A 21,732-nucleotide genomic window follows, 5' to 3' on the forward strand; every position below is an offset into this window, starting at 1 on the left:
ATGGCTAATTTACCCAAATACTAATAATAGTAAGTAGCAAAAATGACAATGACAATAATTTCCCCATACCGGTAATTCAATTTAGTCTACTACACTTTTCCCGCCAGCTCAGTAGATGGCGATAAAGCTGCTAGTTCCAACGCCTGCGCATAAACGCTCTTGTACACGTTCTGTCTTTCTTTCCGGCTCCGGTCCCCTGGCAAGTTGTAAGGTAAGAAAATACCGGAAAAAAATTATCTGAATAAATCTCCAACATCTTACATTGTATGAAGCTGTTACTCTCAGTTTACATACATGTGTATCTCGTTGTTATAAACATCCACACATTTCCCCAAAAAGCCTTGTATTACTCGAGATGTAGGCTGATATACACAGGGTAGTCTAGGTAACATGACTGCATTTTGGTCAACGCTAACTAGCTACCACTTTGCCGGATGCAACAGTTACTCGTTTAAGTGCAGTGTTATCATTAGACTGTATAAGCCTGATGAAAAAAATAAATATATAAATGGTTTCTGTTACCCACCTCATCTGGGAAATGAGCCCATACCATAGTTGTCCGAATAAGCTGGTTAGCTAACGTTAACTACCGACTGGGGCTCCCAATCTTGGTCAAACTGTGACCACCATGCAGGCGAATATAAAGCAGCCAGTATTTGTGGGTAGGCGGACAACCCTGTTATATTGCACGTACGCAAACGCTTGTCTCATTGTCGTTTGTGTGAACAGATGCTGATGCCCAAGAAGAACCGAATTGCCATCTATGAGCTCCTCTTCAAAGAGGGCGTCATGGTGGCAAAGAAAGATGTGCATCTGCCCAAGCACCCCGAGCTTGCCGACAAGAACGTGCCCAACCTTCATGTGATGAAAGCAATGCTGGTGAGATCGAACTTTAGGCGATATTGCTTCTAATTTGGGTTTTTGTTCGTTTTATCCTTTGAGACTGGGGTGCAGTTCTTGTGTCAAGTAGCATGATGTCCACAGGTATGACAGTGAAGAGATTATGCATATCCGATGTGGACTACATAAAGAAGTTCCCTAGCATGCAATGTCTGAGATGTTGGATTTTTGGACTTTGTCGTATCTCTGCCTGGAAAATGCATGTTTTTGCATGTTTGTCTTTCAGTCCTTGAAGTCACTTGGGTATGTTAAGGAGCAATTTGCCTGGCGCCATTTTTACTGGTACCTCACCAATGAAGGTATCCAGTACCTGAGAGACTTCCTGCACCTTCCACCTGAGATTGTTCCCGCCACTCTGCGGCGCCAGATGCGTCCTGATACCGCAAGGCCCAGGCCCAAGGGTACGTCCACTTATAGGCCTGCCATTTGCACACTGCTGAGCCGTGTACTACACATCCACTGTAGTTGCTGGAATTGTGCTGAACAGGACAGTATGAAAAGAAAGTATCCAAGCCAGCACAGTATGTGAATCTGGTATTACTGCTCCTAGTAAGGCCCCTACTTCTACAAACTGGGCTGGAGGATTCCAGTCCTGGGGGTCTGCAGTTTGCTGGCTTTAGTACCAGCCCTGTACTAACAACTGATTCAACTAATTGTGGTCTTTTTAATTTAGACTGATTAGTTCAATCAGTTGTTAGAGCTGGGCTTGAACAGGTCCGTATACACTGTGGTCCTCAAGGACCGGACAGTGAGGAATATTGGATCTAGTGCTGTAAAGCCATAGGTGCTGGACCTAAACTTGATGATCCTTCCTGTGTTTTTGAGCGTCTTTAACCTCCCAACCAGCTGAGCATTGCCTTTTTATTTTCCAGGTATGGAGGGAGAGAGGGGAGAGCGGCCCGCCCGCTTCAACCGTGATGGGGCTGATAGAGACAATTACAGGAGATCTGCTGCACCACGTATGTATAGTGTTACAGGATCCCTCTTTCAGCCAACTGGCCATTTCATCATCTGCTGACTAGTGTGCTTTGTAGCTCCAAATACACTTGATGGTAACCCTGCCTGGGTTTCCAGTAGTTGATCACATTTGTGCTTGGTAATGACTTGTCTCCTCAGCCTTTGTGTAACTAGTATGAAGGGTGATGTTGAATGGGTGAAAATGTTTAGCTTACAAGCTACAGGAAATTACATGGTCATTGGTGTTTACTGATCATGAAAGCATGCAGTTACTTGCTGTATAACTCTGAGACTAAATGTGCGCAAATGTTTTGCATGGAATAATCAGAAATGTGTAATTATATGCTCAATAGGTGACGGTATTAAAACGAAAAAGTTAAAATGTCTTTAACAATCCCTTAAACGGCATGTAGTTGTAAATGGTTTTAGCGGATCTGTGGGTCTACTTGCCCCCCAGCAGCCAAATCAAACCTATTGTGACGTTTTATTGTAAACAACCTATAACAAAAACAAAAAAAATTGGGGAAGAATGTTTAGCTTACAAGCTGTTCTTTTCTTTACAGCTGGTGGAGACAAGAAAGCAGAGGCAGGTGCTGGTTCAGCCACAGAGTTCCAATTCGTAAGTACTGTATTGCCTAATGGTACTGTAGCCTGAAGCAAGGGCGTTTCTTAAACGGAAGCAAACGAAACGGGACATACCTGAATTTGTCCAATATAAACTCTTGTTTTAACTGTTTGGACTAATGATTACACCACAGGTGTTCTCAACTATGTTCCTAGGGACACACTCAATATGCTGGTTACACGAAGTCTAAATAATGCAAAATAATTTTGAGTTTATTGGATAGCCGACTGTTGAAAGGTTATATACATCTATATGTTACTAGAATAGGCAATTCAGGCCTCCCGAGTGGCACAGCATTGCAGTGCTTGAGGCGTCACTACAGACCCGGGTTCGATCCCAGGCTGTGTCACAGCCGGCCGTGACCGGGAGACCATGCGACAGCGCACAATTGACCCAGCGGCGTTCGGGTTAGGGGAGGGTTTGGCCGGCCGGGATTTCCTTGTCCCATCGCGTTCTAGCGACTCCTTGTGGCGGGCCGTGCGCCTGCAAGCTGACCTAGGTCCCCAGCTGGACTGTGTTTCCTCCGACACATTGGTGCGGCTGGCTTCCGGGTTAAGCGAGCAGTGTGTCAAGAAGCAGTGCGGCTTGGCAGTGTCGTGTTTCGGAGGACGCATGGCCCTCTCCCGAGTCCATAGGGGAGTTGTAGCGATGGGACAAGACTAACTACCAATTTGATATCATGAAAGAGGGGTAAAGGCAATTCAAAGCCTTATTTTGTTTTGCATTTAAATTGACTCAACTATATGACATTACCATGAGCAATTGTAATTGATCAGCTGGTTTGAAAAACTGCATACATTGTGTAGCCAGAAGCACTGTTGTAACGCATTGAGTAAAGTTATTCGGGTAGACAAACTCGGGACATGAATTGGAAACATAACCGTATGATTGTTTTCATGACCAACTGTTGTCCTGTGACCTGGAAGCTGACCCTTTCCTCTGTTGTCCTGTGACCTGGAAGCTGACCCTTTCCTCTCTTGTTTTCAGAGGGGTGGATTTGGACGAGGCAGAGGACAGCAGCCTCCTCAGGAGTAAATTTCTATCAATTTCTTTACAATAAATACATAAAACGCAGCTTTGTCCTTTTTCTTTGTCAGTACTTTAGATACTGGCCATTCTGGATTCATGTAGTATTTTTACACTATATTTACAATGTTTGTGTGGACTGGGGAGTGTTAATTCACACACTACACTAATTATACTAGCTAAAGCTTGGCAGAGGTTATTCAAAAGTGCAGTCTTTCAGTCAGGTGTTTACAACAACATATATGTATTAAAAGCAGAATAAGCAGCGAGACACGTCAAGGTTCATTAAAAGGCAAATCGAATCCAGATCTGAAATACTGGTGTTTTATTTGTTGGCACATTTATATTACAATCTTCAGTCCACTGGTTTATTCCACATTCCCAAATGATGAGAGAAGTAAAATTCCAAGGAAGTACACCTTGGAGAAAACAATCACTACAAATATGTAGGGAAATTAAAGGCTGAGGTCAAGGGCTTGTGTTGAGGGAAATGCACAAATTTTAGGTAGTCCAAATAGCTTTTTTTCACTGAATCACATCGGATTTCGATTTTGACTAATACATTTGTACATAGCAGGGGAGTATCACCGCAACTGCTGGACGGTCCAATAGAAAAAGGATCAAGCTGTTAGAGTAAACACTATGGCAATGCTATGACACGAATGCTCAACTGGACATTGAGGCAAAGTTGTTTCACATGGGTTGTTGCAGAATACTGCCTGGGCACTAGGTGGTGTTAATCGTTTCCCAGTGGTCATGTGATTATCGATATCATAGCCAAGTTTAACAACTCCGCGCTGAAGGACCGAGGTCTATTGGAGCAGAGGCTGCTTTAGAATGCATTCTTCCTCATTTCATTCATCCTCTAGATGCTTCCACTGTGCTTGTCATGCTTTTTGACAGCAGTGCCGTGTAAAATCATCCCTTAGGAAGAGAAATGCATGTATAAATCCCCCTCCACTTCAACTTTCATTGCGCATTGCATTAACAAAAGGAGTTAACAGAATTGTGATATGGAAAGGGGAAAAATACACTGACTAAAGCCTAAGGTTTATCGGAGAGCCTCTGGCTATAAGACTTGTGCTGCTTTAGCTAGTATGTACAACACTTGTCAGGAACACATGAAAATCGACAGGTTAAAGAACAAGTGGCCATTCATCGGCTGTTATATATGGATATCCACACATTCTTTTTTGACAGTGCTTGCCCTCCCTCGTACCAATTTTCATTAGAACCCCTTCACTTTGTCCGTCACACAGATTTTCAACTCCAGCTCTAATTAGATTGTTAGATCATTATCATTGAAAGAAAATGGTGGACCTTAAGGGAGGCTGACCACAGAATTCAAATATAGGCCTAGATGTATTCTGCTCTGTGGGGCTGACCGGTGGTATTGGAAAGGATCTGGTTTTCACTAGAAAGTTCCAAGACTTTGCCCCCACACCTTCCGATGCAGGTAATTTAAAAAGCAATAAATCTGGGTTTAAAGTCCTAGGCCTTTGTGAGAGGTGAGGAGGGGATTCCTGTAGCATTTCTATTGATATAAGTAATCCACTCACCAACTTGGTTACAACCCTTAAAGATAGTTTACATCCCATTGCCAATTAGAGAACAGGCCTACATCGTTGAGTCTGGGATTGGGGAAAACATAATGCTCAGTTTGGAGAGCGAATGATGAGCTACTGAAACAATGACAGGGCAAAATAGGACGGGGAGATGTAGTGCCCAGTAAGTATAAGCGTTGGTTGTCAGGAGACTAGGATAATGTCATAACAGCGCAGCGCTGTCATGTATGGTTTGGAACGGTGCTTAGCGGAGAATCTACATTTTGCCCTAAATTCAATTAGATTTAACCGGCAATAGCCGTCACGGTGTAGGAGGTGTAACTACTTTGGAGCTGTCAAATCGGTGAGCAGCTGCTCTTGATCATTGTCACAATGCCACACCCATCCAACTCGCGTTAGAAGTTCAGAACGAGAGCCTACACTATTCAGAAAACAAAATGAGGATTTCTATCAGCCTAATCGAGGTGTAGATTACATCTCACATTCCAGTGTTAGAATTTGTAAACAAGGCTGCATGGGATTTCTCTTAATGCGACTCCATGCAGCCAATTGCAATGTCCGCTTTAGGTGTAATGCCAGGAGCCGCTTGTGAATTTGACAGCTCTAACACAGTTCCACCTCAAACATCGCCAAAATAACCGCTACGCAGACGTCGGCTAAAGCGGATATGATTGAATAGTCCTTTGTATGTTAACCATTCAACTGTGATTAACTTCACTTTATTACCTCAGCCTCAGAGTTGCATATGGTCTTCATAGAACAACTGAGGCGGCATCTCAGCTTCTTACATCAATGGAGTCTTCTCTTCAACCCCACCCACACTGTGTATCAAAGCAACTCGTCAACAAAACTGCCAAAGCCAACGCCACCGCTTGTTTGGGGATCGGGTCAACTCTACAGCCATGGTTGAGCAACATATGGCACTCACAAATGCATCAGAGAAACTGTTTTTGTCATTTGTACATTCACCCTTTGATCTATACAGAAATAAACAATTTACAATAAAATGTCTCGCATGCTATCTACAGCGCCTCCAGTTTCACAGTATTGAGCCAGCTGCTCCATGCCACATCCAAGGCAAGTATCGCAGGTTGGCTAGAGAGACTTTTGCCAGACGTTTAAGACAAAAGAAAACTATCCAAAAGCATTTTTACATGTTAAAAGCGAAGTCTCCAACTGTACAAAGCTTGTTTGTTCTGCATCTTGCCAAAGACAGCATTTTAGATTCCATGACTTTCAATGTCAAGCAGGTAGGTGCTTTGAGTTTGTTTGGGGGATGCAGATTCAATACTGAAGGGTAAAAAAAAGTATATAATACCTTAGTGAAAAGTCATCTAAAATACCCATCTACCTGTCTAGTGCTTGTTTAAGTGAGAAATAAATGCTATGAACAATGTAAACATCTGCTAGAAACTGAGGTTAAAGTGTGTGTGGGGGGGGCGGGGGTCTGAAAATGTGAATAAGAGATGATATGTGTTGGGTGAAGGCAACTGTCAGTCCATGGATGGCACTGCAATCTGTAGTCCTTTCACCCTCTGGAAAATAAATGGAGGAAGACTGTACAGTTGTTCACCATGCAATTCCAAATTATAAACAAACATACATTTGGTCAATTGGGGATCTGCCAACTGTTTCAGTGTCTAGTGAACCACTATCAACAGACTAGGGGAACGTTAAAATAGGTAAAGACACTAGAGAAAAAGGTTATCTATAGGGGACTCCTTCTACATTCTTTCTATAGTATTTGTTTTGCCCAAAAGTTAATATTGAAGAGGCTAGCTAGCTTCCAGGCTGAGGGAAAAGGTATACTTGACAATATTATCATAAATACATGTGGAAAAGGGCCTTGTCTTTCTGATGAAACCTGCGAGATATTAACACCAATAATCACAATGCAGAGCTAAATGAAGAGAATTCAAAGACCTTAGTTACCACAGAGGACTACCTGCTGCACAATCAGAATCAGTGTCAGGTCACCCCAATGTGTAAGAAAACATACCAGTGCTCATGCAAAACAAGTCACTTTCCACAATCTGTCCATTCAGATACAGAGAACATTTCCTATAGAGCCCGACCAATATATGGGTTCACCGATATTGTCGGCAGATATTGGCCTTTTACCGCTAATATCGGACGATAATTCCACGATAACCGATATTCAATAAATAGGATGGAGGAAAAAGTGAATCTCATGCTTATCTGAACACTTGCTGCCATTCTCATGATGCGTCATTGTCACAATGTATGAAATCAACATTTGAAGCATAGTTATTGGACAACTGCTCTTTTGGATGGCAATTTATGAGAAGTCAGTGGGAAAATGACACTTTCATTTCCCCCCTGTAAAACATTTCGGCAGATATATCAGTACGTTTTGTCCCCCCCCCCCAAAAAAAAGAATCTAAATCGGACCCAAAAAAACATAACAGTCGGGCTTGAATTTCCTATCCTTAAGAGGGAAACACGCTCTTGGCCACACTCATTCACAGAAAGTAACCAAAAGACATAAAATACAATTGAAAGCCTTGAGCTTAAGCACTAAGTATACACTTTTACATCACAACAGTAAAAAGTAGTTCTTGCATTCAATAAACACCACGCTAAGGGTGCGTTAAGGTAGTAGAATGGGAGAGTGGGATGCTTCATGCAATTTTCAACACAATGAAAATAACAAAAAAGAATCAAAAATTACATTTTCAAAGGGTTTCAGAATCTTCACCCAATACTTGTCAAGTCTGTGCCACAATTATGGCACAAAAGAGTTGGCAAGGCAAACCATGTTGGTATTTGAGACAAACAGAAGAATAGAAGTAAGAGCGAGAGTGGTGGCGAGAGCTCCTGGGGTTGTGTCAGCGTTGTTTTAGTTATCTGATACCCGACACAGAGCTCTGGTTGATGTTGTAGGTGGGGGAGAGTTCTCCGCCTATCGTGGCCACCAGGGGCGTCCCATTGCTGGTCAGGCAACCCTCGAAGTAGGTGGCCTGCACAGGCTTGTGACACTGCAACACTTGTATGGCATCGTCTATTTTAAACCAATCCCTTTTTCTCCCTGTTAAAGGAACATGAACAGAACAAGTTAAGACAGACATAGGCAACTATAACCAGAATTCAAACAATCTAATAGAATCAGATTGAAATGAAAGCCACTCACCAATGTTGACCGAGTCCTCCCAATCTTGCAAGACCTCAGTTACGATAAGAATGTAGACGTAGGTTCTGTGTTTCCTCTCTTGGTTCTGTAAGATATATATATATATATATATATTATTTTTAATAAAGTCAATGTATAAGAACAAAGTCAATATTTCTCTCCACTCCCAAATCACCTTCAGCACGCCTAAGAATGTCATAAACTCACCTCAAAAATTCCAACTAGGCGACCTAAAGTCCCCTTCACACCTGCCTGTTGAACAAAAAAATAAACAAGGAAGTGAATCAAAACACAAAATCATATCTAAGGAACTAATACATTACTCTTTCAAATCTTAAGGACCTGTGTCACTGCAGTGATGAATTAGCCTGTACTACAACATGTCCTGAAGATGGCTTTCAAAAAAATATTCTGTCACACAATTATCCTGCTATATCAAAACCGGCACACACCAGTACCTCAACCCGCCATGGTTCACACATAAAAAGGTGTTTTGTAAACAACTCCAAGTGTGAAAAAGACATATCTTGTTTGTGTCTGACTCCCAGAGACTGAGGGGTACTGGGCCAGATTTAGATACTACTAGAGGATGCATCTTCTTCAGGTTCCAGTTTCAGCCTATTAATAAACCTGGACCCCATTGGAAGTATACCCCAGTATCAATCACACACCCTTCATGCAGTCAACCAGATCATATGGGGAAGACCACCACTGGGCTGACTGGAGAATAGGCAGGGTTTGGATAGCCTAGGTCTAATTATTACATTTACATTTTAGTCATTTAGCAGACGCTCTTATCCAGAGCGACTTACAGTTAGTGAGTGCATACATTGTTTTTTTTCTTCATACTGGTCCCCCGTGGGAATCGAACCCACAACCCTGGCGTTGCAAGCGCCATGCTCTACCAACTGAGCTACAGGGGATTATTAAGAGTAGACTTCAGTTCCTCTCATCCACCTCCTCTACTCAAAATGGCCACCCTCTCCACATCATAATGAGAATGTGAGTGAAAAACATGAGCATTAGAGCTGCATTCCAGTCCATTTGGACCCTGCTGGGTCAGGTCAGTTGAGGACGAGTGGCTGTGGACACTGTAGTTTGACACGTTACTATCTAGGGCTGGGAATTGCCAGGGACCTCACGATGCGATATTATCACGATACTTTGGTGCCAATACGATATGTATTGCGATTCTAACGATTCTATATGTATTATGATTCGATACTGTGATTGTATTGCGTTTCGATGTTCTAAACATATTGCTCACCATGTCTGCTGCAGAGAGACAAGAGAGAGCCATGAGAAAACAGTTTTGTTCAGTCATGGAAATAATAGTGCTGAAAACAAATCGACTCCCTATTTAAAAAGATGAAAAACATTATAATATATTGTATTGTTTTTCATCTTTTTAAAAATAGAGTCAATTAGTTTTCAGACATTATCGTGAAATTATATGTAACTATCGACCCCCCCCCCCATCACTACTATCCATAACCCTTGACCTGCTTCTATGTCTTTCAGTCTTGGCCGGACTCCAAACCACCCAGCATTAGAAGCAGTCACCTGTCAAATGGCCATCAGAATTAGAGCAAGGATTATGACCTATTACAACACAGTGCACTAAGAGGCTTAAACCAGCAGCAGCACTAGAGATGGTTTGATTCAGTTTGATCATACAAACTGGGTACTTTTGGAAGGCACTTGCTTATAGGTTTGGGCAGTATACCGTATACTGGGGTATTTGGAAAAAGCCACGGGATAGTTTTCAATACCGTTGAAACTATTTATTTGAAGTTCATTAATACGTTTGAATATTTATAGCTACTTTAAATAAATACCTGCAGTCAACTTGTGCAATACGTTAGGAGATAAAGAACATTGCGTTTTTCCATTTCAGCTGTCACATTATGAACTTTCTGATAGTCACGTGACACATGGTTTTGTTTACAAGCTCACTACAACAAGAGACCATAGCCTTGTGAGTCACTCACTGTTGTGCAGCATGCGCCAGGCGATCTAATTACAGTATGGAATTCACCACTAAACGTTTGCCAGCTAGATATCTTATAACTATTAAATGAACTGTCTAAAATGTGCTAAATGCTCTGCAGTTGTGCCTTTGGTTTGCTAATTTAGTAGCTAGTTAGCTATCTAGCTAAGTGGTTAGCTTCTTTCAAAATCAAGCATTCGCTTGGTAACAACCGAAAATCCCCTCCTGGATCAAGAGCCTTGCGGGCTAATATTTGTTTTGTGCGTGCAGCAAACTGTTAGTAGCATTTTTTTGTTACTTGTATAGTTTAGGTCAGAAACTGTACAAAATGTTCACAATGCAGTCGTTAGCATTTAGTTAGCATTCTCTATGGGATTTTACATGTACTTGTTAGCATTGCTAACCTTCTGATTACAGAGTGTCAGTGGGGTTTGAAAAAAGCGCTCCTTGTGTTCAGTGTATTACCGAATATCCCGGGTATGGCACAAACTTCAAATAAATAATTTCAATGGCTTTTTCAAAATACTCCAGTATACGGTACACGACCCAATCTATAAGCAAGTGCCTTCCAAAAGTACCCCGTTTGTATGATCAAACTGAATCAGTTGTTTTTCATCTTTTTAAACTAGGGAGTCAATTTATTTTCAGCACTTTTATTTCCATGACTGATCAAAACTTGTTTTCTCATGGCTCTCGCTTGTCCCTCAGCAGCAGACATATGGTGATTAATGTTTTGAACATAAAATCGCAGACTAAATAGCCTTGGTTTCTCAAATGACTGCCTCGCCTGGTTCACCAACTACTTCTCAGATAGAGTTCAGTGTGTCAAATCGGAGGGCCTGTTGTCTGGACCTATGGCAGTCTCTATGGGGGTGCCACAGGGTTCAATTCTTGGGCCGACACTTTTCTCTGTGTATATCAATGATGTCGCTCTTGCTGCTGGTGACTCTCAGATCCACCTCTACGCAGACGACACCATTTTGTATACATCTGGCCCTTCATTGGACACTGTGTTAACAAACCTCCAAACGAGCTTCAATGCCATAAAACACTCCTTCAGTAGCCTCCAACTGCTCTTAAACACTAGTAAAACTAAATGTATGCTTTTCAATCGAACGCTGCTGGCACCCGCCCACCCGACTAGAATCACCACTCTCGACGGGTCTGACCTAGAGTATGTGGACAACTACAAATACCTAGGTGTCTGGTTAGACTGTAAACTCTCCTTCCAGACTCACATTAAGAATCTCCAATCCAAAGTTAAATCTAGAATCGGCTTCCTATTTCGCAACAAAGCCTCCTTCACTCATGCTGCCAAACATGCCCTCGTAAAACTGACTATCCTACCGATCCTTGACTTCGGCGATGTCATTTACAAAATAGCATCCAACACTCTACTCAGCAAATTGAATGTAGTCTATCACAGTGCCATCCGTTTTGTCTCCAAAGCCCCATACACTACCCACCACTGTGACCTGTACGCTCTTGTTGGCTGGTCCTCACTACATGTTCGTCGTCAAACCCACTGGTTCCAGGCCATCTATAAATCACTGCTAGGCAAATCCCCGCCTTATCTTAGCTCATTGGTCACCATAGCAGCACCCACCCGTAGTCTGCGCTCCAGCAGGTATATCTCACTGGTCATTCCCAAAGCCAACACCTCCTTTGGCCGCCATTCCTTCCAGTTCTCTGCTGCCAATGACTGGAACGAATTGCAAAAATCTCTGAAGCTGGAGACACTTATCTCCCTCACTAACTTTAAGCATCAGTTGTCAGAGCACCTTACCGATCACTGCACCTGTACATAGCCCATCTGAAATTAGCCCACCCAACTACCTCATCCCTATATTGTTATTTATTTTGCTCCTTTGCACCCCAGTATCTCTATTTGCACATAATCTCTTGCACATCTAGCATTCCAGTGTTAATACTAATTGTAATTAATTTGCACTATAGCCTATTTATTGCCTTACCTCCATAACTTGCTACATTTGCACACACTGTATATATATTTTCTGTTGTATTTTTGACTTTTTTTTTTTTTTTTACCCCATATGTAACTCTGTGTTGTTGTTTTTAATCGCACTGCTATGCTTTATCTTGGCCAGGTCGCAGTTGTAAATGAGAACTTGTTCTCAACTGGCTTACCTGGTTAAATAAAGGTTAAATAAAAAATAAATAAATCTAATCATTACCTACAGTGCCTTCAGAAAGTATTCATACCCTTTGACTTATTTCACATTTTGTTGTGTTAAAGCCTGAATTCTAAATGGATTCAATAAATTCATTTCCCTTAATGACAAAGTGAAATGTTTTTAGAAATGTTAGCAAATGTATTGAAAATGAAATACAGAAATATCGAATTTACATAAGAATTCACACACGAGTCAACACTATGTAGAAGCACCTTTGGCAGCGATTACAGCTGTGAGTCTTTCTGGGTAAGTCTCTAAGAACTTTCCACACCTGAATTGTGCAACATTTGCCCATAAAATTCTCTAAAAATGGGTTGTTGATCATTGCTAGACAACCATTTTCAGGTTATTGTCCTGCTGAAAGGGGAATTCATCTCCCAGTGTCTGGTGGAAAGCAGACTGAACCAGGTTTTCCTCTAGGATTGTGCCTGTGCTTAGCTCCATTTCGTATCTTTTTTATCCTGAAAAACTCCTAGTCCTTAACTTACCCAGTCCTTAACGATTACATGCACACCCATAACATCATGCAGCCACCACTATACTTGAAAATATGGAGAGTGGTACTCAGTAATGTGTTGTATTGGATTTGTATTCAGGACAAAAAGTTAATTGCTTTGCCACATTTTTTGCAGTATTACTTTAGCGCCTTGTTGCAAACAGGATGCATGTTTTGGAATATATTTTTTTCTGTACAGGCTTCATTCTTTTCACTCTGTCAATTAGGTTAGTATTGTGGAGTAACTGCAATGTTGTTGATCCATCCTCAGTTTTCTCCTATCACAGCCACTAAACTCTGTAAACTGTTTTAAAGTCACCACTGGTCTCATTGTGAAATCCCTGGTTTCCTTCCTCTCCGGCAACTGAGTTAGGAAGGACGACTGTATCTTTGTAGTGACTGGGTGTATTGATACACCATCCAAAGTGTAATTAATAACTTCACCATGCTCAAAGGGATATTCAATGTCTGCTTTTATTTTTTCCATCTACCAATAGGTGCCCTTCTTTGCGAGGCATTGGAAAACCTCCCTGGTCTTTGTGGTTGAATCTGTGTTTAAAATTCACTGCTTGACTGAGGGACCTTACAGATACTTGTATTTGTGGGGTACAGAGACAAGGTATTCATTCAAAAAGCATGTTAAACACTATGTGTAACTATTGGATTTGTTAAGCACATTTTTACTCCTGAACTTATTCAGGCTTGCCATAACAAAGGGGTTGAATATTTATTGACTGAAGACTTTTCAGCTTTTCATTTTTTATTAATTTGTAAAAATAAAAACATAATTCCACTTTGACATTATAGGGTATTGTGTGTAAACAAGAAAAGTCCCTGGGTTCAAATGTAAATATAAAATCATCATGGTTCAATTAAACCCCTACAACTCATCCAGAATGCCGCAGCCCGTCTGGTGTTCAACCTTCCCAAGTTCTCTCACGTCACCCCGCTCCTCCGCACACTACACTGGCTTCCAGTTGAAGCTCGCATCTGCTACAAGACCATGGTGCTTGCCTACGGAGCTGTGAGGGGAACGGCACCTCCGTACCTTCAGGCTCTGATCAGTCCCTACACCCAAACGAGGGCATTGCGTTCATCCACCTCTGGCCTGCTGGCTCCCCTACCTCTGCTGAAGCACAGTTCCCGCTCAGCCCAGTCAAAACTGTTCGCTGCTCTGGCACCCCAATGGTGGAACAAGCTCCCTCACGACGCCAGGACAGCGGAGTCACTCACCACCTTCCGGAGACATTTGAAACCCCACCTCTTTAAGGAACACCTGGGATAGGATAAAGTAATCCTTCTAACCACCCCCTTACCCCACCCCCAAAAAAAATAATAATTGTAAAGTGGTTATCCCACTGGCTATAAGGTGAATGCACCAATTTGTAAGTCGCTTTGGATAAGAGCGTCTGCTAAATGACGTAAATGTAAAGTGACTAGGCATCAAAGTATAAATAGAGAATAGGCTACATTATGTCAACACACAAATGTTAGCACATACCCATAGACTTCCAGCCATTGCGCTAACGCTAGTTAGCATTGGCTCGCGAAACTACCTCTTGACTTCCTTCATACTGGACACAGAGACATAAAAATGGTATCCACGAGTTCATCTGACTCTGGGGAGGTAGATAAAGGGCCTCAGTGCCAAAATCCCAAAGTATCCCTTTAAAGAGATTCTCTGGTACTTTTGTAAACTTTTTTGCCAGTAGTTCTGAAAGTAGCGCTCACAAGCCAAAAGTTGTCCCCAAAAGTTGCATACTACGTCACATATGTGCACCACATCATTGCTCTCTCTCTGCTGTGTGTGCGCATCTTGCTAGCCGTCACTCAAATGGCGAGGGGCTGAAGCTTATTGGCTAGAACTCGAATTGCTAGGGGGATGGCCCACGTGGGGGAAAATGGTGCCGCACCGCTTCCAATTTCGTGGCTAATTGAGGTACCAGATTAATTTTGCTCATAGATTATGCATGCATGAACTACACATTGACACATCCAGCCCAAAGCGTGAGGTTTAAAAAATACTAGTTGCCAAACTCCCTTTGGCACTTTAATATTCCTGTCTGCTTAGCTACTGTGGATGTTGCCATTCTTTTCTCAGTACACCGAGTATGATCAAGATCAACTGCACTGCCCAAAGTGGATGTGTTTTGACCAACTTGGATTAATATACGTGTTGAGCTCAAAACTTAGAGCGGTCTTTCAAAAAGCTATATCAAGGTAAACAGCATGGGACCAACAGCGGCAGACAAAATGTGTTACTACTCACATTAGCAAATCTCAACAACTTGATGCCATTTGTAATCCAGGGGTGTGGTTTGCAATAAAAAAAACATTGATTTTGTCTACCCCAAAAGCCACACCTAAAACAAAGAGAGCAACATCTTCAATATCCATAACAGACTATGGGAGACACCTACAGGTTCCCTGAAATGCAGGGATACAAAGCAGTGTGGGAATGTAGTTTGAATGATTACAGTATGAGAGGGAAAGAAACTAACCTCTTCACAGACTTCTCGTGCTGCTGCTACATTGGGCTCCTCTTCTGGCTCCATCCCTCCACCAGGGACGATCCACTTGTCTGGATGCCGACTACTACTCACCAACAGCACCTGCAGTAAAAGGATACAGTATTGAGCACTATCAATCAAATCTAGAGTTTCAGGTTTCAATGTAAACACAGCAGAGCATGTTGTTGAGATAACTTCTCTACTCAGTTGAAGAAAACATGTCATATTCAAATTACAGGTGACATTTGCAAGAACTGATCGCCTAATGCACATGTCAAAACTCACTCCACAGAGGGCCAAGTGTCTGCGGGTTTTCGCTCCTCCCTTGTACTTGATTGATTAATTAAGGACACTAATTAGTAAGGAACTCCCCTCACCTGGTCGTTTAAGTCTTAATTGAAAGGAAAGAAAGAAAAACTTGAAGACACTAGGCCCTCCATGGAATGAGTTTGCCACCCCTGGCCTAATGTATATAGTTATTATGCATGCATAATTTAGGCATAGCTCCCTGGCATAAACAACCGAGACATATTACTACCAATGACGTGTGTATAGCTATATAAATAATTGATTACTACAGCAGTGTCAGTGATGACAGATGGCTTGGTGACACCAACTTGTCTTTTGCCATGTTGGCACCCATAATATGGGCCATATGAGTGATGCAATGGGTTGTTAGCTGACCTCCAGATAAAATAGCTAGTACATTTACATTTTAATCATTTTAGCAGACGCTCTTATCCAGAGCGACTTACAGGAGCAATTAGGGCTAAGTGCCTTGCTCAAGGGCATATCGACAGATTTTTCACCTAGTCGGCTCGGGGATTAGAACCAGCGACATTTCGGTTACTGATAACGCTCTTAACCACTAAGCTACCCACATTTCAGATTTGCTAGCTAAATTGAAGGAATAACTAGGTAGGTAGCTAGTTTGCTCACAAGCAAGGTTAGTTAGTGGTAGGTCCAGTCAAGTTACCTGTTGCTAGTCCCAGGCAAGCAAAGGAAGGCCCATAACTAGCTATCTAGCTAACGGTAGCTATCCATCTAGCAAATGTGGCTAGATAACTAGTCGTTGGCGCTAGCTAAATTATCTTTACTAACACGATCCAACACTAGTTTTGAGCCATTGACAATGTTGCTAAACATTGATTGATTGTCAGTGTTTAAAGTGATCACTATAACCAGAAAGATACTAGCTAGCTAGCATTAACAATGTTAGCTAGATAGCAAGAAGATATTGCTGGCTAGCGCACTGGTTAGCAAGTAGCAAGAGATGTTATTATAAAAGTTAACGTTAGTTGGCTACGCCTTAGTTAGCCTGGCTAGCTAGGTAACCAACAATGTGGCCAACAACTAGTTAGTAATATTTGTACTGTTTGGTTAGCCGCAACGAGTTAACTAGCTAGCTAGATATAATAAAATAGCCCACTCTTTGTAGTTGCCAGCTATCACAACGTTAACTAGCTAGCTATCCCTGGGTGGTCGACCTGTTCGCTGATTCAACAAAACAAACCACCACACCAAAACCAGTAGCTAACAGTTAGCTTAAGTAGTTAGCTAAGTTACCTTCCCAATTAGCAAATGACAAACACTAGCTAACTACAGCTACCATGCTATTTGTGTTTTCCTGAACTGCGGCCCACCCTACACCCCTGCATCCTCGGCCTCACCTCCTCTTCACTTTCACTCCTGAAGCATAGACAGGCGGCCCGCTTCTTGTAGCCATCCCCATCGTATGTCCGGGTTTGGTTTGACTTGAGCTTCATCATTTCGGGTTACCAATGGACCAAAACAGTAATTCAAACACTGGGGAAGCCGCTGTCTTCGACGCAACGTCCTCCTATGGGGAACCCCGGCGTTTTATTATAATAAATAACTTCTTCGCTTCATTTTCACAAGCATAGGAGCTTCTCCAGCACGGTCGCCATTATGAAGATAACTGCGTAAACAACGTAACATGACACATTTGAACGAAAGTGGCTTTAGGATATTACGTATCTTGTTTTGAGGAATATGGCATCGAATTACGAAAAAACGAAACTAAGTAGAGAATTTACGCAAATGACGCTGGTTTCGCAGAGGGTGCAATTTCGGTCCGCAATTCGGGGCTTTCCTGCATGTGGGCATTGCTGCATCTGCAGGAACCCCTCTTTATACTTCTATTATTTTTAAAGCTAGGACAGGAGGGAGATGGGGGCGCTCCATTACAGTAGGTAGTGGTAATGCACATTTCATGTTGGGTGCCAACTGTCGATAAACCCCACCAAAGAAGAGGTGAGTCCCCTGTAGCTCAGTTGGTAGAGCATGGCGCTTGCAACGCCAGGGTTGTGGGTTCGATTCCCACGGGGGGCCAGTATGAAAAAAATTTTATGCACTCACTAACTGTAAGTTGCTTTGACTAAGAGCGTCTGCTAAATGGCTAAAATGTGAGGGTGACAATGGTAGACAGTGTCCTTCACCCCTGCCTGTAGACACTGTTTTCCCGCAGTTCTATTAATGATGGAAGGTGTCCGGCAGGCAGGAGCAAAGGACACTGTGTGCTAGTTAGTTAGTTAGTCCTAAGGTGGACTCCAGTACACAGCAGCGGGGGTGACACCATGTGCTAGCTAGCAAGGTAGCACACGCCGTAGCTAACTAGCAAGCTAGCTAGTTAGCTAGCTAGCACATGGTGTCACCCCCGCTTCCCGCCTGCTGTGTCCCGGAGTAGCTAGTGGTAGGCGCGGGCATCGGACACTGTTTTCCAGCAGTTCTGTTAACGACAGGAAGGGCATGTGATCAGCAGGTGGGAGCGAAGGACACTGTCTACCTGATGCCCGCGCCTACCACTAGCTACTCCGGTACACAGCAGGCGGGAAGCGGGGGGGTGACACCATGTGCTAGTAGACTAACAGTGAAATGTTACTTACAGGTACATTTCCAACAATGCAGAGTTAAAGATAAGATATAATTTTTGTAAATAAAATATATAAATAGTGACACGAGGAATAAATACATAGTGAATGAATACAAATAACGAGTAAAAATAACATTCCTATATATAGGGAGTAGAAAATAACATGTCTATATACAGGGAGTACTAGTACCAAGTCGATGTGCATGGGTTCGAGGTAATTGAGGTAGCAATGTACATATAGGTAGGGGTAGAGTGACTAAGCAACAGGATAGATCATAGACAGTAGCAGCAGTGTATGTGGTGTGAGTGTGTGGCGTCAGCATAGGCGCAACTTCGGTTTTAGAAGTGGGGGGGACACAATTATTACTATTATATTTTCAGTCAGATAAACACTCCAAACAGCCTACCCGACCACTTGGAGCCGTCCGCATGGTCCTAATGCACACCTTTGCCTCCTTTTGTATCACATTCCAATGATAAAACTGGGGGGGACAGAAATACAATTTCAGAATGTTGGTGGGACATGTCCCCCCCCATTACCAGTGAAAGTTGCGCCCCTGGGCATCAGTATGCATGTGTGTGCATGTTATGTGTTAGATAGCTAGTTAGATGATAGATCCTTAGTGATGTGGACACCGAGGAACTTGAAGTTTGTCGGCAAACTTAATGATGGTGTTGGAGTCGTCCGCGGCCACGCAGTCGTGCGTGAACAGGGCGTACAGGAGGGGACTAAGCACGCACCCCTGACTGGCCCCCGTGTTGAGGGTCAGCGTGGCGGATGTGTTGTTGCCTACCATCACCACCTGGGGGCGGCCTGTCAGGAAGTCCAGGATCCAGTTGCAGAGGGAGCTCAGACCCAGGGAACTTAGCTTAGTGATGAGCTTGGTGGGCACTATGGTGTTGAAAGCTGAGCTGTAGTCAATGAGCAGCATTCTCACGTAGGTGTTCCTTTTGTCCAAGTGGGAAAGGACAGTGTGGAGTGTAATAGAGATTGCGTCATCTGTGGATCTGTTGGGGCAGTATGTGAATTGGAGTGGGTGTTGATGTGAGCCATGTCCAGCCTTTCAAAGCATTTCATGGCTACAGATGTGAGCGCTACGGGCGATATTCATTTATACAGGTTACCTTGCCGTTCTTGGGCACAGGGACTATGGTGGTCTGCTTGAAACATGTAGGGTCATGGAGAGGTTGCAAATGTCAGTGAAGACACTTGCCAGCTGGTCAGCACATGCTCTGAGTACGCATCCTGGTAATCCGCCTGTGAATGTTAACCTGTTTAAAGGTCTTACTCACATCGGCTACGGAGAGCATGATTACACAGTCGTCCAGAAAAGCTGGTGCTCTGATGCTTGGCTCAGTGTTGCTTGCCTCGAAGCGAGCATAGAAGGCATTTAGCTCGTCTCGTGTGACTGGGAAGTTCGTGGCTGGGTTTCCCTTTGCAATCCGTGATAGTTTGTAATCCATTTCATAGTCATTTTATGGACAGCCAGAACAGTATGTGAACACGAACACAATAAAATAGATTAGCTAGATGTAATAAAAAGGGATTTAGATGCTTTGCTGTGTCTTGCTTTCTGAGAGAGACACAGTGAAATATCAACCTGTTCAAACACAAACATCAGATGTATTTTCTGTTCCTTGAGTGTGGAGAGGCTCAGAACAGGAGATGAAGAAACGCAAATTCATAAAATATCACACTTTAATATGAAATTCAAGAAATTATGAAAGCCTAATTTTCTATTGTGGATTAGAACAATTCAATGGGGAGTGCTAGATGCTCAAGTTATTTTATTTACATTCTACTGACTATGTTAAATATCAGATACGTATTTATTTCCAGTTGTAAAAAGCAGATACATTTCCCCACCCCTACGTAACAGTCACCATGGAGAATTGATGAGTGAGGTGTAAGTCAGGCTCTGGTTGGAAGGTTAGCCCATTATATTGAATGATGGTAGTGTTGATTGTAAAAAGCAGTTACAGCTAATCTTCCTCATCCTCTTCCTCCTCTTTCTCAGGGGACTCCTGGGATCCCTGCTCCTCCTTTTCCTGAAAGCAACAGGAGGACAATATTAGAGCTCTCAGCACGCTACAGGAATGCACACATTCCATTTCAGTGTCATATCTACCACAACCATGGCAGCAACCAGCAGTGTACATTATATTGTTCTTATCTACAACATGCATTTTTCCACAAGCAGACCTCAACAATACAGGCTGTGTCTATCTAAAAACCCATGCTATAAGCAATCTTAAGAGGAACCAGGAGAAGGTTGTCACACCCTGGTTCTGGGACTCTATATGTTGAGCCAGGGTGTGTTCATTCTATGTGTTCTGTTTCTATGTTGGGAGTTCTAGTTTGTTTATTTCTATGTTGGCCTGAGTGACTCCCAATCAGAGGCAACGAGTGTCAGCTGTGGCTGGTTGTCTCTGATTGGGAGCCATATTTAAACTGTCTGTTTTTCCCTTTGTGTTTGTGGGTTCTTGTTCCGTGTTGGTCTATGTTACCTAGGACGTTACGAGTCGTTTGTTGTTTTGTTCATTGTCAGTATTTATCACTATAGATAAATAAACATGTTCGTTCATCACGCTGCGCCTTGGTCTATTCCGTACGACGATCGTGACAGAAGAACCCACCATACAAGGACCAAGCAGCGTGTCCAGGAGCAGGCAGACTGGACATGGGAGGAAGCGCCGGGAAAGGAGATGGAGAGGTTGGCGATGGCCCAGGTGGGCAAAGTGTGGTCCTGGGAGGACATGCTTGGGGGAAAGGGCCATGGGCTAGGATTAAGGCCCTGGCGAGAGAGGAGCAGCGGCGTCAGCAGTGTCATCGTCGGACGGACGAGAGGCAACCCCAAAAATGTTTTAGGGGGGGGGCACACGGCATGGGCGACTGGGCAGCAGGAGGCTGCCACAGGACGATTTGGAGAGGAGGCCACCGGGTTTGGGGGGCCAGAAGGCAGGTTGGCGGAGCCTGGATGGAGAGCGGAACCAACTTCCCGTACTCAGGCAAGGCAGCATGGGACGGGGCAGGTTCCGCAGTATGCGGAGCGGCGTACTGTGCCACGAGTGGTCCGGCATAGTCCGGTACGTCCTGTGCGAGCACCCCGCACGTGACGTGCGAAGGTGGGTATGCAGCCAGGACGGAGTGTGCCGGCTCAACGCTCGTGGTCTCCAATGCCTCTCCGCGGTCCCGGATATCCTGCTCCAGTGTCACGTGCTGTTATGCCAGTACGGGTACACAGCCCTGTACGTCCTGTGCGGATGCCTCACACGGAGTGTGTGAAGGTAGGCATTCAGCCAGGACGGGTTGTGGCCACTCTTCACTCCAGGTCTCCTATCCGTCTCCACAGCCCGGTCCGGCCTGTTCCTGCCACTCGCACCAAGCCAGGGGTGCGAGTCGTCAGCCTGGTCCAGAACGTTC

At 43.5% G+C, this 21,732-nt stretch overlaps 2 protein-coding genes across 2 annotated transcripts; one reads left to right on the forward strand and one right to left on the reverse strand.

The window, feature by feature from the left end:
• The first annotated feature begins 173 nt into the window (after positions 1–173).
• LOC311138481 (small ribosomal subunit protein eS10) lies at positions 174–3,556 on the forward strand. The gene is made up of 6 exons (XM_084173176.1): positions 174–211; positions 730–879; positions 1,127–1,301; positions 1,773–1,859; positions 2,421–2,476; positions 3,470–3,556. Exons 2-6 carry the CDS (start codon positions 730–732, stop codon positions 3,515–3,517), a joined length of 516 nt encoding a protein of 171 aa, XP_084029302.1. The 5' UTR covers positions 174–211; the 3' UTR covers positions 3,518–3,556.
• Positions 3,557–3,789: 233 nt separating this feature from the next.
• LOC311138480 (diphosphoinositol polyphosphate phosphohydrolase 1-like) lies at positions 3,790–17,367 on the reverse strand. The gene is made up of 5 exons (XM_084173175.1): positions 17,086–17,367; positions 15,407–15,517; positions 8,432–8,476; positions 8,225–8,309; positions 3,790–8,122 (listed from the first exon to the last, which is right to left on the reverse strand). The coding sequence occupies exons 1-5, from the start codon at positions 17,182–17,184 to the stop codon at positions 7,938–7,940; spliced, it is 525 nt and encodes a 174-aa protein (XP_084029301.1). The 5' UTR covers positions 17,185–17,367; the 3' UTR covers positions 3,790–7,937.
• Positions 17,368–21,732: the final 4,365 nt, after the last annotated feature.

This window comes from Coregonus lavaretus (assembly GCF_964263955.1).
Source record: "Coregonus lavaretus genome assembly, chromosome: 12".
Classification (NCBI taxonomy): domain Eukaryota; kingdom Metazoa; phylum Chordata; class Actinopteri; order Salmoniformes; family Salmonidae; genus Coregonus; species Coregonus lavaretus.